We start from the raw sequence: 24,803 nt of genomic DNA on the forward strand, positions 1-24,803 counted from the left end.
TGAAGTCAACTTAGAGTGAAAGACATTCTGGCTAAGTATGTACAATCTTACATTATACAACCTCACCCTTCCCAATTTTTGTAACTTCCTCCAGACCCAAAGCCCTCTGAGATCTCTGTAACATAAATAAAATATACCAAATTCAATTTAACCAAGCACACTAATCTCAACCAGAGAGACGATAGAGTTATTAAAATTGCCACGCTTTCCTGGGCAATGGAGGCAATGGAGTATTCCAGTTCCTGATTGCAGCTCAGGCACAGAAAGTGCAGGTGTGTCAACATCTGACATGGACCAGCTTGGGGTAGAGTAGTACTTGATGCCCTCCACATTTGAATTGCTTGGTTAGGCTCACGTGTGAAGAATGCCCACTTGGAAGGGCTGGCAACACCTATGGAACGAGAAACTTGGCAAGAATCAGGGCCTTCACATAGACAAGGGGTGAAAAGGGAGGAGGTACATTGTACAAACAATGTTCATTGTCCGTCTGCCTGTGTCCACCCCAAACACTTGTGCTACTCATGCAAATAACCAAACTAAGCAACTGGGGGATGGCGAAACTCAACACTGACTTTATCAATCAACTGCTCTTACACACCATATTTCTTTCTGCTGGCACTGCTGCTTTTAACATCCCCCCACCACCCCCCGCCCTATCCTGTGGACAATCCAACAGTAATCACCACCTGGTTTAACTCTTGCTCTGGGCATGGAAAAGTTCAACTGTTTGAACTTAGGATGGAAATGGAAAAGATTGAGAAATAATGATCAGTTATACCTAGGGCAGAGGGCTCGACCTTGGGTTGGCAATGGTTTGAATGCTGCATTAGCACTAGGGGATAGATGATCCCCATCCACAGTCTAAGGAATAGAGTATTAACAACAGGGTGAATGTCTGTTATAATTTTTACCTGTGCAGCTCTAATCCTGTGAGAATAGGAGGACAAAAGAGTCTTGGCTTGACTTGCTAACAATAATTATCTCCCTTAAATCAAAAGCATTTGGCTAGATGCTTTCCCATTCAATGGGAATTTTTATTCACTGACCATTTCTGCCTTTGCGGTACTCATAAGGATTAAAATGAAGCAGGGCTCATCCCATCAAAACGTGGTTAACTGCGTCTCAGACTCCTGCAATTATATTGCAGCAGCAAGGTAGTGATCCAATTCCAACAGCTGCGATTGTTTAATCCGATTGATGGAGAATATTTGTACTATTCTAGAATAAAGTCTCCAGTAAAGTATTGCTTTGGACTTCTCTTCCCTACATTTACAGGTGACTATATATAAAAATTGCTGGGGAGAAATTGTATACAAAATTATGATTTACTCATTATTGATCTCTGTGGTGTTGCACATTGCGGGAGTGGGGGGATAGAGTTAAGATTATGAGTAGTCTCCAGGTGAAGGGTGTGCAGCTTGATAATCATCGGTGTTGACCAGCTGGGCTGAATGGTCTGTTTCTGTGCTGTAAATTCGATGTAAAGCAGGATTAGAAGATGAGGGGATATGAAATCAGGACATGCAGGAACAAACCATGTTGTGATGGAATTAAGGGGAGAAGACACCATACCACAAAGAAGATACAGGACAAACAGACTACGAAACATCCCAATCCCCTCCGTTGTAAAACTCATAAATAGTATGCAAATGATTGAGAATTTAATGAATTCAACCTGACAACATATAATCTAAGGACTTTAATACAAAATGAAGTAAACCTTTCATTTCTATTCTATATTGTATATTGTATATATTGTGTATATTGAAATGTTCATAATTGTGAATCCTTTTATATTTTATAATTTGTTTTTATTTTAAAGATTGTCTATAACTATTTAATTGTCATCACAATTTGGTACATGCTACCATAATTATTTTTCAATAAACCAATTATCTATCTGTCTCTCTCTCTCCATCTCACCATCTATCCCTCTATCTCTATCAAAAGCATTTGGTTAGATGCCTCCCCATTCAGTTGGAATTTTTATTCACTGACCATTTCTGCTATTGTGGTACCCATAAGGGTTAAAATGAAGCAGGGCTCATCACCATCTCTCCCTCTATCCATCTCTCCCTCTATCTCTGTGTCTCTCTATCTATCTGTTCTTCATTTTAAATCATACATGTCGTCTTTATTTTTATATTTGCATGTTAAATTCCTCTACCTTCCTGTCAAACATTTTCTATTGTGAAGCAGACAAAGGAATGTATGTTTCCCCTGCACTATCATCTTCCCTTGGTCCTGTTCCTTTATAAATGCCAATGTAATTTTTCTTTCAGTCTCGTGTGAACCGCACTGCTAGCTCCACAAATGCTGACCAAAGGGCTGAACATTTTCTGGCCCGTTTGGTTTCAGATTTCCAACACCTGCACCTTGCAATTACAAATATAGCACTATTAAAATACACAGAAAACATATTGCAGGCAGTGCAAGGAGGAAACAGGAAGAGGAAAACCAAGCTGCTTATCCTGTTAAGGTAGCAAGGTCATGTTAGAAATAGAAATTGTTGTTTCTATTTGAAATAGAAATAGGAAGGGTATTAAGTCTTAACTTGCATTTCCCTTGTACAAATATATTAAAATGGGATCTGGGATCAAATGCAGCCCAGACTATTGTGATGAAAGTCTTATCTGTCAGCTGACAATACAAGAGTCCAGTGCAAAATGAATTCAAGTCTGCCTCAAACCCAGGTCCAACATACGTCGTTTGAGTCTGTCTGTCCCTAATTTGGTATTAAATTGGTGACCCCACTCAGAGAGGCTGTATATTGCTTGATGTGCATAGTGGGAAAATATTGCACAGTGAGTACACTTCACAAGTACTTCACTGATTGTAAAATGCTCTGGCATATCCAGAGGTTGTGACAGATGCCATATTAACGGAAGCTCGTTCTTTCCTTTTCTCCTCTATGTTCTGCCCCTTGGCAGCTCATCCGAAAACATGTCAGTTTCCACACATCTGCTAAAGACACCCAGCTCTAACTCTCGACCCTTCCACTGTCTTGAACGTGTCAGACTGCTTATCCAACATCCAATGCTCCAATTTTCTCCAATTAAATCTGGGGAAGCCTGAATCCTGTCGCAAACTCCACTGCCTCACCTCTGAATCCATCCCTCTCTCTGGCAACTGTCTGAGGCTGAACCAGGCTGTTCGTAACCTTGGTGTCATATTTGACCCCGAGATGAGCTTCCAACATCAGTGCCATCACTGAAACCTCACATTTCCACCTCTGTAACATTGCCTGAGCTCATCTGCGACTGAAACCCTCACTCACGCCTTTTTTACCTCTAGACTTGACTATTCCAACACAATCCTGTCAGGCCCCCACATTCTGCCTTCTGTGACCCTGATGTCACCCAAAATTCTGCTGCCCAGGTCTTAATTCGTGCCATGTCCTGTTCACCCATCACCCCTGCGCTCACTGACATGCACTGACTCCCAGTTAAGCAACACCTCGATTTTAAAATTCTTATTGTTGTGTACAAATCCCTCCATGGCCTCGCCCTCCCTTGGCTCTGTAATTTGCCCTACAACCCTCTGGGATCTTCTCTCGCATCTAATCAGGTGAAACCTGACCCCAGCCGACTTCCAGATGAACAGGGGTGGGTGGAGGGTCAGGCGAGTAACCCACTCTCAAGAGGTGGTTTGGTAATTTTAGTATTTCAGTCAGATGGCACGCCTCGGATTTTAGCAGCCATTTGGATTTAATGGCGCTGGGCTGGGTTTCCAACACCTCAGGAAATCAGCAGGAACCAGTAAGGTAAAAGCAAAACACTGCGGATGCTGGAAATCTGAAACAAAAACAAAAATTGCTGGAAAAACTCAGCAGGTCTGACAGCCTCTTTGGAGAGGAAGACAGAGTTAACGTTTCGAGCCCATATGACTCTTCATCAGAACTAAAGAGAAAAAGAATGTAGTGAAATATAAGCTGTTTTAGGGGGGCGGGGGTGGGACAGGTGGAGCTGGATAGGGGGCCAGTGATAGGTGGAGGCAAAGGAGAGATTGCCAATGATGTCATAGACAAAAGGACAAAGGGGCGTTAACAGTGGTGATATTAACTAAAGGATGTGCTAATGGGGTCATTAAGGGTAGAAAGCAGGATGAGCAAGTGACAGATGGCCCTAGTGGGGGTGGGGTGGGGGGAAGGGATCGAAATAGGCTAAAAGGTGGAGATAAAACAGTGGAATGAAATAAATTTTTTAAATAATAATAGAAATAGGTGGGAAAAGAAAAATATACATCTAAAAAATATATATAATTATTGGAAAAAAGGGGATCAAAAAGGGGGTGAGGATGGAGGAGAGAGTTCATGATCTGAAATTGTTGAACTCAGTATTAAGTCCGGAAGGCTGTAAAGTGCCTAGTCGGAAGATGAGGTGCTGTTCCTCCAGTTTGCATTGAGCTTCACTGGAACATTGCAGCAGGCCAAGGACAGCCATGTGGGCATGAGAGCAGGGTGGAGTGCTGAAACGGCAAGCGACTGGGAGGTCTGGGTAATGCTTACGGACAGACCAAAGGTGTTCCGCAAAGCGGTCACCCAGTCTGCGTTTGGTCTCTCCAATGTAGAGGAGACCGCATTGGGAGCAGCGAATGCAGTAGACTAAATTGAGGGAAGTGCAAGTGAAATGCTGCTTCACTTGAAAGGAGTGTTTGAGCCCTTGGACGGTGAGGGGGGTGGGGGGAAGTAAAGGGGCAGGTGTTGCACCTTCTGCGGTTGCATGGGAAGGTGCCGTGGGAGGGGGTTGAGGTGTAGGGGGTGATGGAGGAATGGACCAGGGTGTCCCGGAGGGAACAGTCCCTACGGAATGCCAACAGGGGTGGGGGGTGAAGGGAAGATGTGTTTGGTGGTGGCATCATGCTGGAGTTGGCGGAAATGGCAGAGGATGATCCTTTGAATGTGGAGGCTGGTAGGGTGATAAGTGAGGACAAGGGGGACCCTATCATGGTTCTGAGAGGGAGAGGAAAGTGTGAGGGAGGATGCGCGGGAGATGGGCCGGACACGGTTGAGGGCCCTGTAAACCACCGTGGGTAGAAAACCTCGGCTAAGGAAGAAGGAAGACATGTCAGAAGATAAAAGCAAAGAACTGCGGATGCTGGAATTCCAAAACAAAAACAAAAATACCTGGAAAAACTCAGCAGGTCTGGCAGCATTGGTGGATAGGAGCACAGTTGACGTTTCGAGTCCTCATGACTCTTCAACAGAACTAATTAAAAATAGAGAAGGGGTGAAATATAAGTTGGTTTGGTGGGGGGGGGGGGCTTGGGGGAGAACTGTTTTGGAAAGTGGCATCATCGGAACAGATGCGACGGAGGCGAAGGAACTGAGAGAATGGGATGGAGTCCTTACAGGAAGCGGGGTGAGGAGCTGTAGTCGAGGTAGCTGTGGGAGTCGGTAGGCTTGTAGTGAATATTGGTGGACAGTCTATCACCAGAAATTGCGACTGAGAGGTCAAGGAAGGGAAGGGAAGTGTCAGTGATGGACCATGTGAAAATGATATAGGGGTGGAAATTGGAAGCAAAATTAATAAAATTTTTCCAGGTCCAGACGAGAGCATGAAGCGGCACCGAAGTAATCATCGATGTACCGGAGAAAGAGTTGTGGAAGGGGGCCTGAGTAGGACTGGAAGAAGGAATGTTCCACATACCCCATAAAGAGACAGGCATAACTGGGGCCCATGCGGGTACCACTGTCAACACCCCTTTGACCTTTTGTTTGTGACATCTTTGGCAATCTCTCCTTTGCCTCCACCTATCACTGGCCCTCTATCCAGCTCCACCTGTCTCACCCACCTTGAACAGCTTATATTTCACTACATTCTATTTCTCTTTAATTCTGATGAAGAGTCATACGGACTCGAGACGTTAACTGTCTTCCTCTCCACAGATGCTGTCAGACCTGCTGAGTTTTTCCAGCAATTTTTATTTTTCCAGGTCTGCTTGCGGCTAAGGAGTCGTTCCACCACGGCCCCCCTGCCACCCCCAGCAGCCCCTGAACAAACCTGCTGTGACCTCCAGAAGCCTCGCCCCCCTCCGTCATGTAATGCTAACAAACGCTGCTTCATAATGCAACGGCAACCCTCCCCCACCACCTCTCCCCCCCACCCCACCACTAACCTCCCACACACCATGATCTCTCTCCCTCTCTCCCTCCTCTCCAGTCCCCAGCTGTGGACCTCTGCCACTGACCTTCCTGCCCAGCAGCCGGCCAGCCTCTTAGTCAGGCTGGGTAAGGCAGGTTTCCTTCCCTAAAAAGGGCATTAAACGAGCCAGTTGGGTTTTTCCCAACAATCTGACAGTTCCGCGCTCATTCCGAGGATGCAATAAAAAGATTAAGCCACAGTACTGGGAACATAAGAAACCACTTGTTTAGCGAGAGAGATAGTTACACTTTCTTTCCCTCCTCCACTCCTTGCCAACTTTCCTTTTCACAAAACAATTCATCCTCTGCAAGTAGAACTGGCGAAACAAAATGCGGGTTCAGGAATGGCAGTTTTCTCCTGTGGGAAATGCAATGAATTCAGTGGAAAAATGCAGTGAATAAATCTTCTGTTTTTTTACCCTCAGTAAAAGTTACAGGTTAATAAGCAGTTTGACACTGAATGACCTCATCCTTTCCTGGAATGTGAAACTTGGAAATATAAATTTCTAATTTACAATCCACTTTGAGAGTGCACTACAAATCTGTTAGTGCAGGGCCAAGTCAAATTAACCCTCTGGAGACCAGGTGGCTTGACATCACATTATTTATTAAATTTACACACAAGACTTCAGTCAGGGCAATAGTTGGGGCGACATGGTTTGTACTCAGTGCCCCTGAGACCGGTGGTGGGGGTACAGAAATAAATTTTCCTGTTATCCTATTCCCAACCCCACATTGCTGTTCGCAGGAGCTGACTGTGTGCAAATTGGCTGCCACATTACAACAGTGACTACCCCAAAAGGGTTTAACTGGCTCTGATGAGCTGTAGGATGTCCTAAGGTCACGAGTGACATTATACAATGACGTTATATTTTCTAATTAAAGTGCAGAAAGTGGTATAAAGAAGTTTATGGTCAATTTCCAAGCTGTACCAGAAACATAGCAGGGCTTTTCCTGCAGATGATTGATTCAAGTGGCTTTCTTTTCACTAACCTGGGGAGCCATGTTTTACTTTAAGTGTTTATACTGTAATTGACAACATGTGGTGTGCAATGAAAGATCCATGCATTTTAAATAACTAGACAGGCTTCCTAACTCATGTAAGATTTCCATGGGGTTGGGGGATGTAAAGGGAATTTTTGAAGGCTGAGTGTTCATTCCACTTTAGCCCCCACATTATCACCAAGGCCCCTTCCCTCCACCACCAACATTATCACATCTTAGGCACTTCTTGCCCCTATCCTCCCAAAGCCCAATAACACTCTCCTCAATCATCCTGTGAATTCTTACTACTGCTGCACTACATGACCAACCCTGCTCTCCCTCACCAAAGATCTCATACCTCAGCACCCCCTCCGAGTAGACCTGAATCCACGTATCGCTTTCCTCAGGACTCCCCATGTTCATACAATCCTTTTCTCATTGCTCCTACACCTCTGCTCTCCCCCACAGTACTCCCATTCCCTAATTTTCACACATCCAACCACTGCCACCCCAGTGTTCTTGGACCTCGATATTACCCTCCCATCATATCCCAGAATTTCTCTTCCATCATTTCCATACTCCCAATACACTACTCCCAGAGTTTGCAACTCCCTCCTCTTGCCCGATCCAAGAAGCCCCTCAGCAATACCCCAAGATCTCTCCACTCCTCTCCTACACTGCCGCTCTCTCCCATTGGCTCTCCCTCCAACCACAATGCTTCTACCCTCCCCTGTAGGTCCATTTTGGTGAGGAGAGAAGGGCAAAGACATTGGCTTCTGTCACCCTAATGTTTTAACTGGAGGGGAGCAGGGTTCCACCCGAGAAAACATGGGCAATAGCAGAGGAGAGCAGCTAAAACATCCTAGCTGCACAGCGTCACTAATGCGAACTCTCCTTCAAAAAGTCATGCAGCTTGGAATAGGTTAAGAAAAAAAGAATTCAGCTGTCACAGCGTGAGAATCTTATTAAACAGACCACCAAACAATTTCACTATCACTTACTTTCCACTTTATCTACTTTTCCCCATTTCTTTGGCAGACTCCATTTCCACTAACACATTATAAAGGAATTTGCCATATGCCAGTTCTTCAAAAAGAGGGCGGAACTTGCTGAACAAATGCTAACATTCTCACATCACTGCGCACAACTTGTGCTTGACCTAAGAAACAGCAGGCAAACTTCTTAAAGATAAACAGCTGCAGAATTTTTGGGGGGAAAAAATGGAACGCACCAGTTTTTGCTGGCCCATTAGACTGGATTAATGCAATCTCTGCTCTGTGGTGAACTGGCAGACCTTACGAGAGAAGCTGTAGAGTGGGCAGTCAGAGTAGGACGAAAAACGTTTGTCAGTCAGTGGAAATGTGAAGAAGTGGACGTTAGACAAACTGTCGATTCTCTAGCGCCCAAAGTTAAAGGGCTCCCCAATGTAAAAGAAAGACTTGCATTTATATAGCACCTTCCACGGCCTCAGAACATCCCAAAACGTTTTACAGCCCAGCTGAAGTACTTTTGAAGTGTGGTCACTGTTGTAATTTACGAAACAATTTGTGAAGGACATTGAGATGGTTCAATGAAGAGGAATTAAACAAATGGCAATATTCATTATGTGAGCATTCTCACTGGTACTGTATTTGTTCAGAACTGGTTCAACTAACTCGAGAAACTCCTCATTCATTAACTTCTGAACAGAAACACTATACAGTGACATTACATCTCTGGGTATAAATATCTACTTAAGTTATGTGACACTATATGTATTCCAAAATAAAGTCAATTAACGCACAGAATATGTGTCACTCGATCCCATACAGCAATTAGTTCCTGAGCTCTCTCTCTGCCTCACACTCAGTGTACGGGGTTGGAGCATAAGGGAAACTTCAGCCGCCATTTGAGATCGGAAGCATTAGAGCTATTGTTGGTGAAACCTTGGAGGCAAATACTCACTGCTACCACCAGTATTCTAACATTACACTTTATAGTAAATGTAATTTCCACATGTGTAAATGTTTGCAGCCCTGGTTGCTAGGAAACCAAACATGACATTCATTTATTTGTCTTACAGGGATAGATGGCCAGTAAGCAGGAGTTAGACACAGCTCCCTCTGGCTGTTTGCTAAGAGAAAATAAACTTTTTTTGCATCGTTTGAAATCTGTAAATGAGTAATTATGGTTTAAACAATATAAAAAACTGGAGCACTATTTCAAGGCAAACCTCGAGAGTAGGACAAAGGGGTACAGATACATTCAAACTGACAAACGCCACGTTTACTGATGTCAGGACAATTTTCTTCGCATAAAGAATGGTCAACAATTGAAATGACTTCTGATGGATCAGTGAAGAGTTTGAGTCAGGGGATATGCTGTTTTATGAGAATAGGAATGCTATGGCATTTAATGGACAATGCACTATTATCAAGCCTACTCCATTGCAATGATTGAATGAGGGAACGAGATTTTTATTGTGGCTTTCTGGAATTTTGACAGCATTTTTGAGGTTAAGTTCCACTATTTTTCTATGAGAGCTATAAATCAATGGATTTGAATATGTTACTCATCTTTTTACCTCCCTATGCATGCCTATTGCAGGAAAGATAGACCAGGCTGGAGATGGGTACCTCCTGCTTCAGTCAGGGGGACAGAACTTCAGGGGGTCTGGCAGCAAGTTTGGAGAAGAGCTCCAAACTGGGATGGGAAGAACAGAATGGGCTAAGGAGCAATGGGATTCTCAAACTAGACCCACTGCGTGGAAATATTGAGGTGTTGCAGCATAGGGTGGTCTTAGAGGCCTCCAAAACTAAAAGGGCTGGTCCTCAAACCTGGCTGCAGTTCAATAGAGATCCTGCAGTTCAGGAGGCATAGCATTTACAACACAGAGTCAGCCCAGCTGGTCCACGCCTCTGTTTGTGCACACAACCCTCCTCCAACTTCTCTCCATCTCACCCCGTCAACGTGACCTTCTAATTCTTTCTCCCTCATGTGCTTATCTAACTCCCCTCTTAAAGTCCAGTTTGTTGCCACCCATGCTATTCACCTTGAATTCTATATTGGAATTGCTAGAGTTAATAGGTTCCAAACCAGTTGGTGAAGTCACAACTAGACACAGGGCTTTTCTTTATTGAGAGAGTTTATTGGCTTTGTTCAGTTTCACAGCTCTTCTCTCACCCCCAGTGTCCTGACTGTCCCTTATTTAGATGTGCTCAAAGTACTTAATTAAACAATGCCCATCACCTGCATATCCTAGCAATATAATTAACAAGCCATCAACAACTAGTACTGTAGCAAGGGAGGTGGGCTGTAAGCAGAAGGCAGGGGGGTGGTGAGAGGGAGGGTGATCTTAGGGCTTGGTAAAAATGGAACTCCTAAGGAAGGAGTCCTTGGGATAGAACTGGAGGCTGCAATGTGATGTTCATTGCATTGGGGGGGGGGGGGAGGTGGTGCACCTAGAAGTACTGGGGTATTATTTGGGAGTGTGATAGCACAGGGTGGCAACAAACTGGACAGAAGTTTTGGAGAAAAACAGATGAAGGCACATCTGGGTTGCGGGATAGTTTTTTTTTCGTTTATAGGATGTAGGTGTTGCTGGCAAGGCCAGCATTTGTTGCCCATCTCCAATTCCCTTGAGAGCAATTGAGAGTCAACCACGTTGCTGTTAGTCTGGAGTCCTGTGTAGGCCAGATCAGGTAAGGATGGCAGATTTCCTCCCCGAAAGGACATTAGTGAACCAAGTTCACTAGTTTAGTTGACAATAGGTGTTGGCTTTGATAGAGCAGGAACTCCCAGCTCATACAGCCAAAGCTGAGTGTCCCAGGCAATCAATCAAGTGTAATTAGTAAATCAGCGCACAGGGTCAGCTAACTTTGAGACCCAGGCAGAAGGACTCAATCACAGCTCAGCATAACAAGGAGGAAAATTCAAGCGCAACAGAAACAGAAGAAAATAAGTGACGGAGAAAGTGTTACAGAAGCAAGTGTGACACTAAGGAAGTCTATTAACTCCAAAATGTTATAAAGTATGAAGTGTTGATACTTTCACCTCATGTCCTGACAAGTTAATTCATGACTAAGCGGTTAGCTGGCACCCTCTGGACCACGCCTAAATGGCCAATCTTCCTGGGCTGACAGAGACAGTGAGTTTTGGCGGAGGCATTCAACTACAGGAGGCATCAGGGTGCACTGAATCCTGTACCAGCCGTGCACTCTCCAACAATCGAATAATTGCTTGGAGTGGGAAGCCTAGTGGAGAGGTTCTTTCCTTCACTCTGAGTTCATATTGTAGCACCCACTACTTCCAGCTCCCCGCTCATGTGTGATCAGGTAACCCAGCATAGATCAGGAATCTTCTGAATTCCTTGGCTCAATTACACACTGAGTTTGCTGACAGTGACCGAGGCAGCAGTTGTAAGAAGCTTGCATGCTGAACTTAATTTCCTGTATTGGCACCAGAAGGGGAAACTTCATGGTATACAATCATCATACAGCACAGAAGGAGGCTATTCAGCCCATCCTGCCTGTGCTGGCTCTTTGAAAAAGCAGTCCAATGAACCCCGCTCCCCTCACTCAATCTCCATTGCTCTGAAAACGTTTCCTTTTCAAGCATATATTCAATTCTCTTTTGAAAGTTACCACTGGATCTGCTTCTACCGCTTCGTCAAGCAACACGTTACAGATCACAGCAGCTCACAGTGTAAAAACAATTCAACTCGTCTGCCCTCTGGTTCTTTAACCAGTTATTCCCCTGGTTACTGATCCTCCAGGCAGTGGAAACAGTATTTCCTTACCAACTCCGTCTAAACCCTTCATAATTTTGAACATTTTTATTAAACTCCCTTTAATCTTCTCCTGAAAACACTTTAAAATGAAGTTATATCATCAAAATATATAACTTGAATCACTTTAGCATTTAACCGCAACCCTTCTCCCCCCTCCTTTGGCTGCTTTAAAAATAACTTTTATTTTCGTAACATTTACTGAGAGTATCCCATGTGCAGAAGGCAGGGCTAAAATTAAAGCAAAGTTGTTGTCATGAAGATCACCCTTAAGAGTAACCAGCGGGCCTGGGTATCTACCAATCTATCACTACATCTTATGTTTATGGTGATATCTGTTACTATATCTAATATCCTAACACCTACTCTGAAGGTCACTTACTGTTTGGTTGTTCTTGAATCCAACAAAACAAAGTTGTTGGATCAGGAACTATAGTTTGTTAAGTTTGTAGAGGCTACAGGGCAAGTTTTTTTTTTAAAAACAATACAGTATTCAAAAATATATATTTTTTTAAAACTCCTCTCCTGAAGGGGCTGACTTTAGTTGGTTCACTGTCCTAAGGGTGGCAAGAGCCCAAACACCTGTGCGGGAACAATGGCCAGCAACAGGCTATTTGACTTCAGAGGGAATCACAGCCAAGACTTGGTTCACACATAATCAGACAATCTCGGCTGGGCTGCAGCTGAGAGTCTCTAACGTTAACCCTAATACGCACAGACTTGAGGTTCCTACTCCAATCTACACAGCAGTACACTTTTCATTAGGTTTGGTAGTGGTTATATTACTCGACTGGTAATCCAGGAGTTCACAAGTTCAAAGCCCACCATAGGCATGTTTGAGAATTTGAATTCAATTTAAAGAATACAAAAATCTAGAAATTAAAAAGCTGTCGGACTGTCGTAGAAAACCCAACTAGTTCACCAATACCCTTCAGGGAAGGAAACCTGCCATCTTTATTTGGTCCAGTCTCCACGCGACTTCAGTCCAGCAGCCACGTTACATATTAACCAAGGAAGTCACGCAGTTGTATTAGTAATGTCCACATCCTGACAATGTTTTTCATTCTTTCGTGGAATGTGGGTGTCACCGGCAAGGACAGTATTTGCTGCTCATCCCTAATTGCCCTTGAACTGAGGGGCTTGTGAGGCCATTTCAAAGTCAACCACATTGCTGTGGGGCTGGAGTCACATGTAGGCCAGACCAGGTAAGGACAGCAGATTTCCTTCCCTGAAGGGCATTAGTGAGCCAGATGGGTGTTTACAACAATCAATGATAGTTGTCATGGTCACCATTACCGAGATTAGCTTTCAATTCCAGATTTATTTTTCTCGGAATCACAGAACTGTTATGGCACAGGGGGTAGCTATTCAGCCCATTGTAGCAGCACCGGCTCTTCGGATAAGCAGTTCAACTAGTGTCATTCTCCTGCCTTCTCCCCATTCAAGAAGATTGGTAGGGATAAACCAGGGAACTATAGGCCAATGAGTCTAACATCAGTGGTAGGGAAACTTTTGGAAAAAATTCTGAGGGACAGAATTAATCTCCACTTGGAGATGCAAGGATTAATCAGGGATAGTCAGCATGGCTTTGTCAGGGGGAGATCATGTCTAACAAATTTCATTGAATTTTTCAAGGAGGTGACTAGATGTGTAGATGAGGGGAGTGCAATTGATGTAGTCTACATGGACTTCAGTAAGACTTTTGACAAGGTCTCACATGGGAGACTGGTCAAGAAGGTAAGAGCCTATGGGATCCAGGGCAATTTGGCAAATTGGATCCAAAATTGGCTTAGTGGCAGGAGGCAGAGGTTGTCTTTGTGACTGGAAGCCTGTGTCCACTGGCATACCGCAGGGTTCACTGCCAGGTCCCTTGCTGTTTGCAGCGTACATTAATGATCGAGACATGAATATAGGAGGTGTGATCAGTAAGTTAGTAGATGACACGAACATTCGTGGTGTGGTAAATACCGAGAAGGAAAGCCTTAGACTACAGGACGATATAGATGGGCTGGGCAGAATAGTGGCAAATGGAATTTAATCCTGAAAAGTGTGAGGTGATGCATTTTGGAGGGACTAACAAAGCAAGGGAGTACACGATGAATGGTAGGACCCTAGGAAGTACAGAGGATCAATGGGACCTTGGTGTGCATGTCCATAGATCCTTGAAGGCAGCAGGACAGGTAGATAAGGTGGTTAAGAAGGCATATGAGATACTTGCCTTTATTTGTCGAGGCATTGAATACAAAAGCAGGGAGGTTATGATGGAGCTGCATAAAACATTAGTTAGGCCACATCTGGAGTACTGTGTGCAGTTCTGGTCGCCACACTATAGGAAGGATGTGATTGCACTAGAGAGGGTGCAGAGGAGATTCACCAGGATGTTGCCTGGGCTCTGCTCTCTTCAGCTATGAAGAGAGACTAGGTAGGCTGAAGTTGTTTTTCTTAGAGCAGAGAAGACTGAGGGGGGACCTGGTAGAGGCATACAAAATTATGAGGGGCATAGTGGAACCCCTTAGTGGAGGGATCAATAACCAGGGGGCATAGGTTTAAGGTAAGGGGCAGGAGGTTTAGAGGGGATTTGAGGAAAAATGTTTTCACCCAGAGGGTGGGGGGTATCTGGAATGCACTGCCTGAAAGGGTGGTAGAGGCGGGAACCCTCACAACATTTAAGAAGTATGCTTTATTAACTGTGCTCTCAACATGTCCTGCTACCTTCAATGACCCAAGCCCCACTGCAGCTGCACCCACTTCAGTGTTGTACCCTTTATATTGTCTCTCCATGTTCCTCCTACCAAAATGAATCACTTCACATCTCTCCCCATTGAACTTCATCTGCCAACTGTCCACCCATTCCACCAATTTGTCCATGTCCTTTTGAAGATTTACATTATCCTCCTCACAGTTCACAATGCTTGCGAGTTTTGTATCATTCGCAAATTTTGAAATTGAGTGCTGTACACCTACTCTAGGTCATTTATATATGTATCATGAAAAGCAAGGGTCCCAAAACTGACCCCTGGGGAACTCCACTACAAAACTTCCTCCAGCCTAAAAAAAAGTCCATTAACCACCAATTCACTGTCACTCTGCCAATTTGGTATCCATGTTGCTGCTTTCCCTTTTATTTCATTAGCTATAACTTTACTCACAAGTGTGTTGTGCGGCACTGTATCAATTGTCTTTTGGAAGGCTATGTACACCACATCAACAGCATTGCCCTCATCAACCCTCTGTGTTACTTCTTCAAAAAACTCCAGCAAGTTAGTTCAGCATGATTTTCCCTTAGGAAATTCATGATGGCTTTCATTAATTAATCCGCATCTGTCCATGTGACTATTAATTTTGTCCCAAATTATTATTTCTAAAAGCTTCCCCACCACTGAAGTTAAACTGACTGGCCTGTAGTTGCTAGGCTCATCTTTACAGCCTTTTTTGAACAAGGGTGTGACGTTTGCACATTCTTCCTCTTCGATTAACAGCCTGATTCCCTTTTGAATGCTTTGATTGAATCTGCCTCCACCACACTCTCCAGACCTTAACCACTCGCTGTGTGAAAAAGTTTTTAAAGTATTTTTTTAAAAATTCCACCAGCTGCCAAGGTGGGATCTGAACCCAAGACCGCAGAGCATTAGTCTAGATTACTAGTCCAGTGACATTACTACTATGTCACCATCTCCTCCCTAAATGAATAAATAAAAATAAAGGTGCAGCAACGCTGCACTCTCATTGCTATCCCAACTGATTCAGCTCACTCAGCATTGAGTGGTGAGCACTCTTGAAAGCTTATGATCTGTACGCTTTAGTACTACACTTGAATATTATCTTTACTAAACTTCAAATTCACTTTAAAAAAAAATCAGATGATCTGGTCATAATCTCATTATTGCTGGTGGGAGCTTGCTGCGCGCAAATTGGCTGTTGCGTCCCCTACATTACAACAGTGACTACACTTCGGTAATACTTCGTTGGCTGTTGAGTGCTTTGGGACGTCCTGTGGTCACAAAATGCCCCGTGTAAATTCAAGCCTTTCTTTTATATCCTAAAACGTAGTGGCAGAGCTCCTTAGCGCTCACATATGTCTTTACTGCGACTCGTGCATGACAATTCTTTTGGAATGTGGCGCGCTTACGAGATGGATATTTGAATGCATTTGATTTCACAAAAATACCTACACCGAGGCACATTAGAAAAGGAGTTTCCAAATCTCGACATTTACCTTCCCAAGGACAAAGTAATTTCAGTGTCTACTCGTCTAATATCTTCCTGTGGCACTCCATCGGCCTGTCGAAGCTCATTTGCAACCTTCTCCGCCTTGAGCAAATTCTGCCCTGCCTCCTTCAGAGTGAGCAAAGTTAAGGGAAAGCAGTCTGTGTGTAGAGGCACATCTTTGTTTAAGAACATAAGAAATCGGAGCAGGAACCTGCACTGCCACTGAGTAAGACCATGGCTGGTCATCTAAATCAACACCATTTTCCTGCCCTATCCCTCAAGAACCTAAGTGTCCAAAACGTTAGACAAGTCCATACCTCCACAATAATAGTCCAAAAGTGGTTGGCTCGAGCCTCACACCAGGGCTTGATAAGTGCTTTGGGATGTCCTGCGGTCACAAAACGCCCTGTATAAATTCAAGCCTTTCTTCTATATCCTAAAACACAGTCAATAGCATTGCCGGGAGTGAGGTAACTAGGATGAGGCTTTGAAGGCTGTGTTCCCATCTGCCACCGGTTAACGTTACTGTTGTGACAGGGGTTAGGATTTGAAGATGGACCCCTTCAGTTGAGAGTCTAAGCATCTGGCTGAAGAAGGGCTCGCCATTACTTAAAGGGGCAATTTGTCTTTTAACAAAAAAAAATTAAGAGAACGTCCAATTTCCTCTGCAGTAAACAATCGGCTAACAAAATTGCAGGCGTGTGCGTGATTCTTGGGGATTCGATATCATTAGGGGACTAAATAAAGAGAAAGTTGGGTATTCAGTGCTTTTCACAAGGGCTTTGCCGGTTTAAATTCATTATAGTGTCTGCTGCGGTTCAGTTACCAGAACACTGGCTTCTCAGAAGGTTTTGGGTTCGTGTCCCACTACAGAGACTTGAGCACAAAATCTGGACTCATATCACTGGTGCAGCACTGAGGGAGTGCTGCACTGTCAGAGCAGCCATCTTTCGTATGAGATCTTAAACTGAGGCTCCATCTGCTCCCCCCTCACGTAGGTGTAAAAGATCCCATGGGCCTCCTTGGCCAAATCATTGAAATGGATAATCTTTTACCTCATTGCTGTTTGTGGGAGCTTGCTGTGTGCATTTCCCTGCAACAATGACTACACTTTAAAAGTACTCAATTAGCTGTAAAGTGCTGTGGGATGCCGGGAAGTTGTGAAAGGCAATATAAAAATGTAAGTTTATATGCTCTCTTTTTGCCCACTGAAGGGCAATTGAGAAAAGAGGTATAGGAGCAGAGGCAACATCTGTCTTTGTTTTAAGTTTACAAAATTATGAGGGGTATAGACAAAATAAATGCGAGTAGGCTCTTTCCACTTTGATTAGGAGAGATAAACACGAGAGGACATGGCTTTAGGGTGAAAGGGGAAAGGTTTAGGGGGAACATTAGGGGGAACTTCTTCACTCAGAGAGTGGTGAGAGTGTGGAACGAGCTGCCATCTGACGTGGTAAATGCGGGCTCACTCTTAAGCTTTAAGAATAAATTGGATAGATACATGGATGGGAGAGGTCTGGAGGGTTATGGACTGGGTGCAGGTCAATGGGATTAGCGGAATATTTCGGCACAGACTAGAAGGGCCGAATGGCCTATTTTCTGTGCTGTAGTGTTCTATGGTTCTAATGGAACTGTCTAACAGTCAACACTGGGCAAAACGCAAGGCACCAGTTTCAAATGTAGACCCCCTCAGGCCATAACGTAGCATCGGCTAAGTTTTCGCAGGCCAAAGCTTCTTTCTCTCAAACGCTAGTCGTGTATCCCTGTAAAGCACAATCGACACTGAGAAAGGATATTTCTGAAGTCCCATCAGCGCTTTGCCCAGTATGAGGAACATGGTAATCAAACATCCAAGGATACCTTCCCTCTCCTCCTCGGAAACTGGATGCTGAGTATTGGCGTACATGATCTCTTTGGCCTTCTCACAGTGTTGCTTCGCTTGCAGGGCCTGTCCTGTGGGAGCAGTATTACATGTGAGAGAATGATTGCTCACTGCTGCAGTTTATCACCGGGGCACGTTACTTTTACTGCTTTCTGAGTTGATCCATAACAATTAAAAATAGTTAACACTCACTATTTTCCATTCCCCCCCCACCCCTCCCAATTGTCTCCCTTCATCTTCTCTTGCTGGGAGATGTCAGCAGCCACCCAGTGGTTTTCCCACATTTTCATTCTTCCTGCATGTATGTGTTTTTTTTATTCATGGGATGTGGGCGTCGCTGGCTAGGCCAGTATTTATTGCCCATCCCTAATTTCCCTTGTTCAGCAGGTATTCAAGAGTCAACCCCATTGCTGTGGGTCTGGAGTCACAGGTAAGAACAGCAGATTTTCTTCCCTAAAGGACATTAATGAACCAGGTGGGTTTTTCCCCAACAATCGGTCTCATGGTCATCATCAGACTTTCAATTCCAGATTTTTATTGAATTCAAATTTCACCATCTGCTGTGATTCGAACCTGGGTCTCTGGAACACTAGTCAGTGACAATACCACTATGCCACCGCCTCCCCCAGTGGGTGCCTAGCAGGCTATTCAACTGTTCTGAGCATTGCAACAGACTGCACGCACATTTTTCGGGAAAGATGTGAGGTCACCATGTAAACAGGAAACTTTAGTTGATTTCTTCTGCTGACTTATCCCAAGCCAATACTTGTCACCCTGCTGAGATCAGCTAATTCAGCACAGGCCTGGAACTGAACTGGGGACCTTGTGCACTGTTCAGATACACGCTCAGTTTACAAACCAAGCTAAAATTTATTCTTTAAAATTACCAGTGTGATTGACATAGATGGCTTATAGGAGAATGAGCAACGAACAGCGTTGACCTGTGCACACAGAAGGGCTGAAATACCCCAGCAAGCATTTGTTTCTCAATCCTACATAAAGGCTTGTGTGGGTAAAGCGGGTTAATCCTTCGCAACCACTATTTCCCCCAAGGACTGTTCTCCATACAGCAAGCTCCCAACGTGGAATGCTGCAATAGATAACAGCTGCTGGTTTGGACTGGATAAAGTTGAGTGAGATGCCAGCAGCAGTTCGGCTTGCTATGCCTCTCCCACTGCTGTCTGGCAGAAAACTAGCAAGGGTCCGCATCAGACTTCTCCGAAATATTATCACCATCACATTTTATAATTAGACAATGGATTGCGCGTCGTCAGGACGAGGAGGCAATGATTTACTTCAGGCAAGTAATGAAGTGATGAGGGAAGATAAGGAAACATCATGTTTATTAAAAGTGGTTTAATTTTCCACACAGAACTTTGGGCATTGAGTCATGTTGGGGTTATCATTACACAGGTGCTCACCCACATCTGTTATTCCTATGTTAGCTTTGAAAGTCTTAGTGGACTATTCAACCTTGGGAGAGTAACGCTACTCAGCCTTCTCTTGCTGTCATAGACAGATGGAGAGAGAGAGAGAGAGAGAGAGACACACACACACACACACACACACACACACACACACACATACACACACACACAGGGGAATGAGCTGGTAGGGCGCAGTCACTGCTGTACTCTCTTAAGTTTTGTCTGTGCACACAGGTGGTAAATTGTCAATGAATACTAACATGGCTTTCACATAGGAAGAACTGAAGGGTGCTTTACAGGCTTGGGGACACTGAAAGAAAGGTTTGCATTTATACAGTGCCCTTCATGACCCTTCCAAAGTACTACTTTTGGGCGTGCTGGGACTGTGAGAGTACAATATAATACAAGATCTTCCTTTGTTTTTAGGCATACAGCTATGGAGTCAGAGGATGGTAGTTTTCTAGTCCCTAGTCCTTCGCCTACCTTTGATTTCCAGATAACCTTCTGCTAGGTTGACGTGTGCCTGTGCCATCTTCCAGTGCAGGTCCCCAAAACTGATCCTTGCCAGTGCCACACAGCGCATCAGTTCCTGCATTGCAGGAGCGCCCTACAGCAAAAGAAGTACCGCAAACTCAAGGTAAGAACAAATGGAAAATGCTAAAAGTACACAGAGTTGGAGAGTTTCCTGGTCAGCCATACTGCAGACTTTACTGAGCCGTCTTCTTCCTTCAGGCTGCTGATCACAGAGCGCTCTCTGTGTACCTTTTGGAAGAAGAAACGTGAGCACGTCTCATCCTGCTCCACGGAGCGGACTCTGGAACGGAAGATGATCTTGGAGGCCTCCGAGGCAAAGTGCGAGGCTTGCTGGCCCTTCACCTCTTGGAGCTCCTACACTAGATACTACACTTGATCTTAGCCAAAAGGCCGAGAAGCGATCTGCAGCCATACTGCAGAAGGCAATGGCAAACCACTGCAGTGCTTTGCCAAGCGTAATCATAGACCAATCCAATGGAAGTCCATGGTTGCCAACACCCTCTTAGGGCATGGTACCTGGAGGAGGAGTCACTGTTGCAATGTAGGAAATGTGGCGAATAATTTGCATTCAGTAACCTCTCACAGTGATGATTACCAGGTTATCTGTTTTCTTAAGTGAGGTTTGAAGGATAAATATTGGCCAGGACACCGGGGGAGAACACCCCACTGCTCTTCTTTAGAACAGTGCAATCTGCATCAGAGAGCAGACGAGGCCTCAGTTTAACAACTCATCAGAAAGAGAGCACTGCCGACAATGCAGCACTAAGAGTGTAGTGTCAGCCTGGATTTTGTGCTCAAGTGTCTGGAATGGGGACTTGAACCCACAACCTTCTGACTCACAAGTGAGAGAGCTACCCATTGAGTACACAGCTGACACCCATGATCGTAATAATAATCTTCCAATGTTTGTTTGTTTTTTATTTACACACACTTTTTACACTTTGGGGAATAGTGGGAAAGTGTTCGAAAGATTAGCCAACTGAATGTCAACCTGTTGAACTGTGTCATAAATACTCCTTCCGTGGCCAACAAGTCCTGGTGTGGGTCTTGAACCCAGAGCTTCTGGCATCTTCATAGGTGTACACTACATTTACCCAAAGCCCTTGCCTCCGAAAGGCTAGCATAGATTAATCACAGTTGTTACAGCACAGAAGGAGGCCATTCGGTCCATCGTGTCTGCACCATCTCTTCGAATGAGCAACTCACCTCATGCCATTCCTCTGCCATCTCCCTGTAGCACTGCACATTCTTGCTCTTCAGATAACAATCTAATGCCCTTCTGAATGCCTCAATTGACCCTGCCTGCACCACACCATCAGGCAAAGCATTCCAGGTCCCAACCACTCACTGTGTGAAAAAGTTTTTCCTCATGTCTCCATTGCTTAATAATTATCATAAGTCTGTGTCCTTTCATTCACAATCCTTTCACGAGTGGGAACATTTTTTCCCTATCTACTCTGTCCAGATCCCTCCTGATTTTGAATACCTAAATTTAAGTTCAGGTGCGCAAAAGCTCTGAAGATTTCCACAGATTTTGGGGGAAGTTCTCTAAGGATTTTGACTCAAATTTTCATGCTTCTTGGAGGCCACTGTTAATATCAAGGAGCCTGATACACAGTGGCTTTATGATCCAAGGTTCTTCTCTTAGGAAATGGGACTGTTCCACCTCAACACAACATTGTCCAGGACAGAACTGACAAGTGAAGTTATTTGCATGGTGAATATTTACCTCCCATCATTGAGTGAGAAGGCAGTAGGTTCAAGACTTGCTGCAATACTTTCCCACCAGTACAACAGTCCACCCACAGTCACTGTTGGACCTCACACTAAAAGAAAGGCAACTTGACTGAGTTATTGGAAACCATGAGACCATTACTCAACAATTGCCCAGAAGCAAAGTGGAGAAAACTGGAAAGGATAAAAGCTAAAGCATTACATAGTATTTACAGCATTCACCCCAACAAACCACCTCCCAACCATCATTTCACTCACTCAACATATCCTTCAATTCCTTTCTCCCTCCTGTGTTTATCCAGTTTCCCCTTATATGCATCTACAATACTTGCCTCAACTACACCTTGTGATAGTGAGTTCCACATTCTCACCACTCTCTGGGTAAGAAAGCTTCCCCTGAATTCTTTATTCAATTTATTAGCGTAACTTATATTTATGGACTCTAGTTTTGACCTCCATGCTCCCCGCCACCCCCCCCAACAAACAAGTGGGAATATCTTCTCTATGGCTATCCTATCAAGCATCTTCATAATTTGAACAACCTCTATTAGGTTGGCCCTCAACCTTCTATTTTCCAGAGAAAAGGGCCCCAGCTTTTCCTGACAGTTTTAAGATCTCAGTTTGGGCATCAGCTGTGTCAATCCTTTTTTTGCACCTTCTCCAGTGCCTTTTTGTAACATGGGGGTGGCATTCAGTGGTATTTCAATCCATTTTAATTCTACCTCTTGACTGGCAGCGTACATCCTTGCTCTCTGCTCCGCTTGGGCTAGCTTCTCCTCTGGCAGAGTCATAATCGCTGCTTCCTTCATGTCATTTCTGTGTTTCCGCCTGGATCGTGCACTTCTGTTCGGGGTGCTGGGTATCCCAGCTCCTCCTGAGCTGCTGCCAGTGTCACAAAATCTGGACGAGAGAATTGAAAATGAGAATTACAGTGCTGCAAATTTACCCTTCAAGGTACTGAAGGTCGTGTAAAATCTCGGCTTAAGCTCTATACTCAATTCATGCTCGTGTCATCATTGGTTTTACTCTCTCAGAGGAGGAAAAAGGCTGGCATTTATATATGGTGCCTTTCACATCCTCAGGGGCACCCCACAGCTGAGGAGGTACTCTGAAGTGGAATCGCTGCTGGAACATGGGAAACACAGATATCAGCTGGCACACAGCGAGGTTCCACAGCAGTGTGACAAATGTTTAACAGGACACCGGGAAGAACTCTCCTGCTCTTCTTCAAATAACATCACAGGATCTTTTTCATCCACCTAAGAGGGCTGGCGGGAGGCCTCAATTTAACATCTCGGCCGCAAGACAGCACCTCCGACAGTGCAGCACTCCCTCAGTACTGCACTGGAGTGTCAGTCTAGAGTATGGAAGATCAAATAAACATTGACAAGATGAAACAAAAACAAAAAATGCTGGAAAAGCTCAGCAGGTCTGTCAGCATTTGTGGAGAGAAAGACAGAGTTAACGTTTTGAGTCCGTATGACTCTTCTTCAGAGCCTTCAACAAGATGAAAGCTGAATTAAGCTGCTTATTTTTTGAGGAAACTGGGAGAACTCCCTGCTCATTATACCGTGCCATGGGATCTTGAACACTGGCATAAAACTGCAGTTTAAATACTGCAATGCAGTTTTCCCTCAGCACTGCACCGAAACTTTAATCTGGATTATGCACTGATGACCCATTGTGGAACCTGGTCACACAACCTTCCGCCTCAGGAGTGATAGTACTAACAATTGAGTCTACTTGGCCTCCATTAATTTATTAAACTATCACCAGCTCACTAAGACATGGCATTTATAAATTATTTTAAAAATATCACTCATGGATTATATGTAATCAAAAGTGTCATTGACCGATCACTGTTGGGGTGACAGTGGCTTGGTGGTAGCAAACTTGTTTCTGAGTCCAATGGTTGCAACCATTTGAGTGGGGTAGGATCCAGATCCAGGTCCAGGTCCAGGTCCGGATCCTACCCCACTCCAGTGATTTGAATGCAAAATCTAGGCTGACATTTGCAGTGTGGTACTGAGGCAGTGCTGCACTGTCTGAGGTGCCATTTTACTAATGTGGCATTAAACCACGGCTCTGTCTGCCCTCTCAAACAGAAGTAAAGTATCCCATGCCACTACTTCAATTCAAGCAAGGGAATTGCCCTGGCCAATATTTATCACTCCATCAATATCACTAAAACAGGTTATCTGGTCATTGCCACGTTATAAAGTTTGATAAAACAGCACAAATGCAAAGCACCGATATTTAATATGAACAGATGCAAAGTGTTAAAATGGGAATACTGACAACAAACAGTCTGGAGGGAAAAGCTCAGCATCTGAACTAAAGCCATTTTGGTGAACAAGTATTATGCAAGTTATGCAAGAAAAATCAAATAAAATTGTCAAGAAGGAAATGAACTTTGGCTTTAAATAGGCAAGCAGCCAATTTTAAAGACAAGATTTAAAAAAAAACAAATTTTGGGACTAACTCACTGTGTCTCCTCTCCTGCTGCAAATATTCTCGAAGATGCTTCACTGTCTAAATCCTCCTCCAGGGCCCGGTTCAACACTGCCCTGTTCATCATTTCAAGAGAAAGTACGAATCACTCAAGTCCCACCTTAAATTATTTAAAAGTGCTGTTCATAAATAATGCACGTTATTGGCTTCGGGTTAAATGTTAGGCTGAGCTGAGGACAAATAATATTTGCAGGAAAGAACATTAGCGTCACAGCAACAAGAACCGCCCCCCTCCACCTCAACCTCAACCTCCACCTTCCTGGAGCAGGCTCCACTTGTACCTAACAACGCGCTAGGCCCTGATCGCCTGGCAACGGGCCGGCCGCTGTCAATCACGTCAAGCGTCCGACCAATCACAGCGCAGGGAGGGCGGGGAAACCCCACAGGACGAGCCAATCGCTGCAGGGGGAGGGAGAGGGCGGGCGAGGTGAACACCCGCCCCCTCTGTTAACGACCATTTGCTCAGGTATAAAAACAAAAAAAGCTACTGTGGATGCTGGAAATCCAAAACAAAAACAGAATTACCTGGAAAAACTCAGCAGGTCTGGCAGCATCGGCGGGGAAGAAAAGAGCCGACGTTTCGAGTCCAACATGACCCTTCAACAGAACTGAGTG

The 24,803-nt window shown here is 44.4% G+C and overlaps 1 protein-coding gene and 1 pseudogene across 1 annotated transcript in view; both read right to left on the reverse strand.

The window, feature by feature from the left end:
- Positions 1 to 24,497, reverse strand: part of ttc23 (tetratricopeptide repeat domain 23) — a 45,956-nt gene extending 21,459 nt beyond the window's left edge. The window contains exons 1-5 of the mRNA XM_078532368.1: positions 24,164 to 24,497; positions 22,400 to 22,577; positions 19,893 to 20,016; positions 17,897 to 18,053; positions 16,108 to 16,233 (exon numbers count right to left, since the gene is read on the reverse strand). Of these exons, the coding sequence (XP_078388494.1) occupies positions 16,108 to 16,233; positions 17,897 to 18,053; positions 19,893 to 20,016; positions 22,400 to 22,577; positions 24,164 to 24,255 (677 nt within the window). The 5' untranslated portion in view covers positions 24,256 to 24,497. The remainder of the gene's footprint in view (positions 1 to 16,107; positions 16,234 to 17,896; positions 18,054 to 19,892; positions 20,017 to 22,399; positions 22,578 to 24,163) is intronic.
- LOC144670156 (U2 spliceosomal RNA) lies at positions 20,266 to 20,345 on the reverse strand (annotated as a pseudogene).
- Positions 24,498 to 24,803: the final 306 nt, after the last annotated feature.

This window comes from Cetorhinus maximus, chromosome 30 (genome assembly GCF_964194155.1).
Source record: "Cetorhinus maximus chromosome 30, sCetMax3.hap1.1, whole genome shotgun sequence".
Lineage (NCBI taxonomy): Eukaryota > Metazoa > Chordata > Chondrichthyes > Lamniformes > Cetorhinidae > Cetorhinus > Cetorhinus maximus.